The following is an 8,023-nucleotide window of genomic DNA, read 5'->3' as shown; positions in this document are numbered from 1 at the left end:
GCTTGGCACTGGCGGGCTGTAGTTTAAGGGTGCACAGCATGAAAGAAGGAAAACTGAGCAGTTATTTTCCGAAAATTGCTGTGCAACAAAACTCGAGTGCTCGGGTTTTTCAGTGATAGGCCCTGCTGACCCCACAGACGCTTACACAACATTGGATGTTAATAAAACCGGGTACCGGAGGCCCTAAGTGTCACTGGATTGCAGCAAACTGTTACCTCTCGTATGACTCACCTGCATGTACCATATACCACTTTTAAGCACGCTTTTTCATTTGTTTTTCAATATTATTGAATATTAGCAGTGTGTTGATACCAGATAAGATCTATGTCCTCTCTCAAAGGATTAATAATACACTAGGTACTCTACCTGTCTTCTTGCAGTTATATTCAAGTAACATAACAGAATTTAAAACAAACTTACTCATTCACTATTATGCAGCCGCATTAGAGAAGCTTGGTAGAGACTAGGTCACGTAGAACAGCTTCTAGGTGTTCTTTTTGATACCTGTTTCCCACCACACACTGGTTATTTCTTGTGCTTAACTTTGTTTCTTGCATTTCCAGACAAAACTTCCCTGTTCTGGTCAATATTAGGAGACGCTGCCTCTCAGGCGTGAACGGACGATGGCACCAAATGGTGGGCTTGGGGCTGGGAGCGGCCTTGTGTGCTGTCCCAGTCATGGAGGTAACGTATCGGGAATGAGATACCTACAGCATCTGCCTGTTAGAAACAGTTTAATATTCAAAACCACTTGCTTGGCATTTTACAAACTGGTACTTACCCTCAGAACTGTATTCCTTCTTGGGGATCACAGGTGTTTAAAGCCATGTAGTTGTTAAGGAAGAGATATGAGAAAGGCAACATCTGCCTTCAATAACACCTTGCAAAAATGGTTGCCTTGTTTTACAATGGCAAAACAGCAGTGAGAATTAGGCTGTCCAACCTTGTAACTAACCGTGGAGCTTTTCCTTACCGTTATTTGTTATTAGTAACATCCATACGAAAGTCACTGTAAAGATCATGCCGATGTCTTGTCTTTCAGAAACAGAACTCACTTTCTCTCAGTAACGATGCCTTGATTGGTTTCCTTGGTAACAGACAGTACTTCTACACTCCTCTCTCAAACAACATACGCATTGATTGAAGCATTGACAGAGTATACAAAGGTAAGCTGAGAGATTACACACTTTGCTAGCAAGTCAATACTGGAAATACTAAATTGTTTGGCACTAACTACACCTGTTAAACCATACTTAAAATGGACTTTGTTTTTTTTTTTGTTGATGTTAATAAAAGAGGTGTAGGGGTTTGAAGATGTCAGGTCCCTAGAAAACAGTGGGGTAGGGCTCACTGTTCTACTACACCAAACGCAGAAGGTGTTTTTAGCTTTGTTAAGTCCGTTGCTTTGAGCTTGAACTTAAGCCAGAATGACTCATATCTCAGAACCAGGGCTAAAGACACTCATAACAGTTATTGGATACGTGCGTACTGGGTAAGCAGGATATGCCACCCTGTAGTCTTAGGTATTTTATTTACCTTCTGTGCCGGTTTCTAAGGCCATGAACTTGTGTTTCATCAGAAGAATGGTGTGAGCCATATTTAAGTCTAAAACAACAAGATACAGTTTTAAGTTTATAAATAAGTGCCAATTTGAGTAAAGTATTTGCATTCCAGTTTACTTCCTTGTTAGTATCGCAAGTATATAAAGAGATGCTATCCACAGCACTACTGTAGGCAGACAGCAAATGCTGTCAGTGCCTCCAAAATTGCGGTGAACTTGAGAACAAAGCACCTTTGGAACTAGAGAACAATTCTGCTAATTAACACCAGTTAGCACTGAGACAACATCAGAGATGTACAGATTGTTACCTAATTGTGTGAAATTACTCCTTTGCAGGCAGTTTATACACTAGTGTCTCTCTACAAGCAATATGCGAATCTTCTTGGGAAAATGAATTCAGAAGAGGTGGATGCAGTCTGGCAAGTGGTAATAGGAGCCAGAGTTGATGTAAGCAATTGTCTCCCTTCAGTCAGCAAACTGCCTCTTAAAACTCCGCTCAGAAAGTTCTCATCTCGCTTGCTCATCTTTTCACAAAGGCATGGTTTGGAAGAGCATTCAGGTACCATTATGTCTAGTTAAGTAATACTTTGTTTTACTCCTAGATGACAACAAAACCGCAGGAATATCTAAGGCTGGAATCCAGCTGGATGACAGCATTACGTCTTTCAGAGATGGCAGCAGAAGCTGCGTATCAATCAGGTAAGCACAAGCAGAAATACTGAGAATTTCTTTCCCCTAGCATTTAGGCAGTATTTATTGAATGAGAATGGAGTGGGGAGAGAGACAGAATATACATTCAGCTAACATACCAATTTACAACTAGTGCCTGGTTTTTAGAGATGCTGAGAACTTATATTCTTTTATTGGCTACAGGTCTAGTAGAAGCGTTCTGAGAACTAGGCCTGGAAACTTCACATGCAGTGTTTAGTCATTTTTAAATGTGGTGTTCAAACACAGTTCTGGGAGCCACAGAAATAAGGCTACCTAGGGGGTCTAGCAGGTCTTTCTAGCTGGATTCACTTTTACTAAAGAATGAGAATATTTGCCTTTCACTCAGGAAAGACACTAATTTTGGTCTTTTCTCCCTGTATACACACTTCCACAAAAAGTGTAGAGACTTGATAGCTCTGAGATTGGGTTATGGGCTGACTTATGGTGAATCGGCAAAGTTACTGGAGTGGAGAAGGGGAGGAAAGTGATGAATATACAGGGACGCCCTAACTCTCTAAGTGCCTGAATAAGATACAGAATCTGTAGGAGCACAGAAGAAGTATAGGAGAAGAAGGGATTCTGAGTTCAGCAGTGCCACAGATATTCCCGGTGCTGCTAGGTGCCAGGACAGGACAAGCACTGAAAATTCCTGGTACACAATGACTGGGCTGGGCTTAGTTCTCAAACCCATTAGCACAAGCTGATCGCTCTGATCAAGACGCTGGCTGTAACCCGCTTCAGTAGGAAGAATTCAAGGGGGCAAAAAAACCTCAAAGTAGGCATATTGTTGTTTCAGGTAAATGAACAGTAAATGCAGTTAGCATTAATATAGCCCCAGAGCCATCGAAACACTTAGCAAAGCAACTGATAATTATAGACAGTCACTTAATTGAAAGTTTGCTGAGTGGTCCTCTAATGCAATGTATTTAAATTACTTCTTTTCAGGTGCAGACCAAGCCTCAGTGACAGCCCGCAGCCACATTCAGCTAGTGAAATCACAGGTGCAAGAAGTGCGACAGCTGTCCCAGAAAGCAGAGACCAAATTAGCTGAAGCTCAAACAGAAGAGCTCATAAAAGCTCAAGGAGAGGAATCTTCATTGCCACAGGGTATTTTAGGAAGTACAGAGGCAGGTGAGGACCCTTACCTTCGGGAGGACTGAAAAGAACTTAAGTGTCGTCATAGAATATGTGAGAGTCAATTGCAAATTGAAGGGTCCCCATACTTTTAAGCATGGGATAGTGTGAAACTGCTGAAATAAGCCTATGATTCCATTTATTCCCCAAACAGGATTGCTTTACAAATCAAGTCAATTCCAGGTACCTGAAAGGCCTTGATCTTGTTTGTAATTTACCATGTTTGTAATACTTATGGATTCAATTATTTAAATGTTTAATTATGCAAATGTGAAAATTGCTATCAAAGATAGCTTAATTGTCTCTCTGCTGCGAGGGTCTTACTGCTCATTTGATACATTTGTGAGAGCTCTCTTAACTTAGAGGCTAACTAGGTATCAACCAAAGAAGTGTATTTAAAAGTCATTATTTTTAACCTGTGAAGTAAGTGATGTCTGTTAGGAGATACCTTTATTAAACTGTGCAAAAGCATCTCGTCGTAAGTGTGCCCATTTGGTAAGAGATCAAGCACTGTTTTCTGTTAGTTGTAACTTCAAAGTTGTAACAGAGCTGAGTCTGACAGCTTCACCAAATTACACTTAACTACAATCAGGGGAAACATTTGCTGTAGAGCTGAAAACTTTCTGTGGAGTTACCCCGGCTGTTAGTGAAGTTCCACGCTTCAGTATAGCAGCGTCTTTCACCCAAGAGTCACCGCTTGTAACACATGTGCCTTCCCCAGGAAGCAAAGGGAGACACGACTTTCAAGATATTGTGGTTATAAACAAAGCTTTCTGGCAGCTGCTGCATACTTTACAAAGCAGTAAGCAAAAGTGAGTTTTACATATTTGAATGCTTTCCAGCACAAGTTCAGGAAAATAATCTTAATTCTCTCTTTTTTGCAAGCCGAATGTTTCGCTGCAGGCTTCAAAACCACAGGTGTCTTTCACTGTGTTCATTTTCAAACTTGACAGCTTCGTGTGAAATTTGCAGTATTAACCATACAGACAATGTAAACTTCAGCTGGGATTGCTTTGTAGAGTAGCATCCACTAGAACTTTATCACTGTTGATTTGAGTCAGTTAGTTAATCTGCAATCATCAGGTTTTGTAAGAAAACATAGGTTAATCATAGGTTTTTTCACCACAAATTAGCATCTGATGCACTACATCTATGTTGAGGTCACTGTTACTAAATTGAGTTGTGCTTGACTAAGAGTTTTTTCAGCTGTAGCATAAGCCTTTCTATTTGTGTCTCATTTTGCCTTCCTTTTGAACAAATGCAATCTCAGCTGCACAGCACTGTGCATTTATAGATTAAATAGTAAAGGAATTAACAAACCACCTTTCCTTGCTTCTGCTCCTCACTGGGTGCTGCTGTATCCAAGGAGGATGACACAGTCTGGAGTTCAAGCTCGCAGGAAGATGCCAGTGTCTTGCTGTGTCAGTAGTCAGGAGGTCTCAAACACAGCTTTGGGCTTGGAGCATGAGAAAAATCTCACAATCATGAGAGGATTATTTGCAGCAGTGGCACAACCACGCCCTCAAGAGCCAAATGCAACTTCAGGTCAGCCTCTAACCACAACTGCTCTAATTTGTTACACGCTGCAGTTTAAGAATGTCTGCCAAGCCACTGACCCAGATGCATGTACAGGTTGTGTTCCTGTCAGGATACCACAGTAACTCTACTCAGATGCTTGCATGGCAGAGATATGGCTTAAGACAGATGAGCACTGCTAGAGGAGCGTTCAAAGCAAGTCATTCTTCCCTTTTCAGGGCCGCTCCCAGCCCCCTGATGCCCCACTTCTTGTTTCACTGTACGCCCTGCTCTTACTCCCCAGGATGCAGGCTGTACCCACACACATGTAACCTTCAGATGTGACTGGAACCAACTAGTCAGTTCAGTCAATTCAAAATGGGAGGGAGGAGCTTGAGTGGCTCCACATCCCCTCCAAAATGGGGTGGAAAAGAGTCCCACACCTTTACTAGCAAGTGAGAGTTGCCTGTTAGGGGTTAGCCCATACACCTAAGCCCACAACAGACATGACATCACGCCCTACATGATGTTACTGAGTTTGCATTTGGAATCATCTAGTGGATCAGAAAAATGCTGCCACAGCAGTTCACAGGGTACCATGGTACCCGCTCTGTCCACTCTCTTCTCTGGAACAAGCAGCAGTGCCTGGACAACAGTGCCCAGAAACGAGGTTTTGCTGCTGATACTCAGCCTTGTTTACAAAGCCAACATATCTCAAACTACGTGTAGACAATTTCTTGAGTACAGCTAATCAATCCCTGTTAGGGCTGCAGTGAGAAGACACAGTAGCAGTTTCTAGAAGGCCACACTGAGGATGGGCACACACAGGCTCACCCCTTGGAAGAGCAATTTTTTCAGACAAACACCTACTCGCATCTGGCAAGGAAACAACTTGCATGGGAGCGGCAACTCACAGGGCAGCCAGCCTGCCCTGAGAACTCGTCACACCTCTGGTCTCGGGATGTCCTCAGTCTCTCTGTAGTACAAGCAAGGACCTCCTGGAAGCAACTCCTGGGCACCTCTGAAAGCTCCAGTGCACATCTGCCGGGTGGTGAACGCTGGGCAGCTGGCACTAGCACCAGCAGTAACAACAGCAGAACACAAATTGCTCCAATTTCTGCAATCGGACGCTTCCCCTCTACCTGGTACCTTTTTCTTCCAGGCTGCTTCCTGCTCACACATGGCACAGCAGCAAGATACCCTGAAGTTGATAAGCGCTTCACAAAAGTATCACCAAATCTTAGTGTCATATTTGATCTTCCCTCAAATTAGCAACTCCAGCACACTTACAGATTAATCACTTCTGTATAAATACATCTTGTCTGGACAGGGGCAGAAAAAGGCAGCTTCTCACAGCAAAGGAATTGGCAAGTATCCATTTCCACGTAACCTCATCCTCTTTAATGTCAATGACTCCTTAATGCAAATACCCAGCACCAGATCTCAGCCTTCTCTGGCTTTTAGTACTCTTAGCTTTCAGGACACCCAAGAATACTCCCGTGAAAACACTTTTCAAAACTGTATTTTATTTATACCCAACATTACAACACCACCACCACAACCCAAACACCTCCCACACAACATGAAAAGCTACAGCCACTAAAACTACCACTGTGATTATTCAAGACATACTGGTCTGCTCAAACCCAATCAGAAAGTTTTTGTGCAAAAGCTTCCAGTGCAAGTAAACGTGTAGTAAATTTCTGTAAAATCCAAAGCACTTAATGCAGAGCCCAGTCCCTTGGATCATCGTGCTGTGTTAAGGCAATACATTTTTGAGGCTTTTTTTTTTGCCCCCACTCCACTCCCTTTCTCCCGCTGTCCGCTAGGACCTGGGGGATTGCTGGCCTGGAACAGCAGAGTTGTGCCACAGCGGACATTGGCCTTTCTTCCACCTCTTCAAGTAATTTCAAGTGCTATGTCACTCATTAGTCATCATCCACGTTCCTACACGAGGCTGAACTTGGCCTGTGGTCAGACACCAGCCTCGGTGTTGCAGAGCCTCCACAGCAGGTGGCCCCTCGCTCATGGCAGTCCGGCAGGGAGGACCTGAGCCGAGTGCCCTGTGCCATGTCTCACCAAGCCACTGGCCCCATCCCCACCCCGTGGCAACTCAACTGCTTCGGTAACCCACTGGCAGAAAAAGACTTACTGCAAAAAAAAAAAACAACCCTGTGGCTCAAGTACAGTCTGTTAGTAGAGGGCACGTTTCTACCACAACCTGATTTTTAGTTTAAGTAATTTGTAGCTGTCACCAGTCACAATCCTGCTGTGCTCATCAGTAGGTTCTTTTCCAATCCCTTCTGTAGCTGTGTGTTACTGACACCGCACACCTAATGCTGTCATCCTTTACCAGCGTCCACATGATCCACATCTCGGTTGGGTTTAGTTTGTGCACAATCATCAGCTCTTTGTACAAGCACGGATCGAAAGGGTTGAAAGGTCTCTGGATCCCAAAAGTCTTAAAGCCAGGATGGTTCTTTGGGGTCACTGCCATCTTTGCCAGACACATTCCCACAAAGACATCATCTATTGGGAAGAGCTCCATGTCCTCTGCGGTGCTCTGGAGGTGGCGCACTGTTTCTCTAGACATGACATAGCCCCCTCCACCAGCATAGAGGGGATAGAAGGAAGCTTTGTACATGGACTCTGGAATAAAGTATTTGACCTTGGTGTTCCTGATGGGCCGGGCGTTGGCGATCACATCCCCAACAAAGAGATCCCGTTCAGGGTCCCGTTCTTGGAGGAACTCAACAATGTTGTAGGTGTTGACAAAGACATCATCATCGCCCTTCAGCACAAACCTGGCGTGCAGGCAGTCCTCCATGAACCAGCGGAGGAAATGCAGCTCCTTGAGGGTCAAGTTGAAGAAGTTGTCAATGAAATCCCACTGCAAGATGTCATCAAACTCCTGGCTCTCGTAAGCCAGCAGCTGGTGCAGGGGCTGTACCTGGATTTTGGCCTCCGAGCGCCCTAGAAGGAATACCAGCCTGATGCGCTTGCCATGGATGGTGACCTCCTTCCCCCACGTGTTCCTGATTGCCACCCGCCGGTCTATGTTGATCGGGGAAGACTTGATTGCCAGCAAGAGGAACCTGGCTT

General features: G+C 44.1%; 2 protein-coding genes across 2 annotated transcripts in view; one reads left to right on the top strand and one right to left on the bottom strand.

The window, feature by feature from the left end:
- Nucleotides 1–552: 552 nt before the first annotated feature.
- Nucleotides 553–3,518, top strand: DIABLO (diablo, IAP-binding mitochondrial protein; the record flags this gene model as incomplete). The annotated part of the gene is given in 6 exon segments (XM_009699768.1): nt 553–684; nt 1,043–1,080; nt 1,082–1,166; nt 1,898–2,008; nt 2,164–2,260; nt 3,218–3,518. Coding segments are annotated over 6 exon segments (678 nt in total), but the record flags the coding sequence as incomplete, so codon positions are not given.
- A 3,681-nt stretch (nt 3,519–7,199) lies between these two features.
- Nucleotides 7,200–8,023, bottom strand: part of LOC104161362 (UDP-GlcNAc:betaGal beta-1,3-N-acetylglucosaminyltransferase 4-like) — a 1,106-nt gene continuing 282 nt past the window's right edge. Inside the window, 2 exon segments of the mRNA XM_009699769.1 lie at nt 7,200–8,017; nt 8,020–8,023. The exon segment at nt 8,020–8,023 is cut by the window's right edge and continues 282 nt beyond it. Coding sequence (XP_009698071.1) covers nt 7,200–8,017; nt 8,020–8,023 — 822 coding nt within the window.

The sequence above is a fragment of the Cariama cristata genome, unplaced genomic scaffold, assembly GCF_000690535.1.
Source record: "Cariama cristata isolate BGI_N322 unplaced genomic scaffold, ASM69053v1 scaffold39864, whole genome shotgun sequence".
Lineage (NCBI taxonomy): Eukaryota > Metazoa > Chordata > Aves > Cariamiformes > Cariamidae > Cariama > Cariama cristata.
This window is presented reverse-complemented; position numbering and strand designations above follow the sequence as displayed.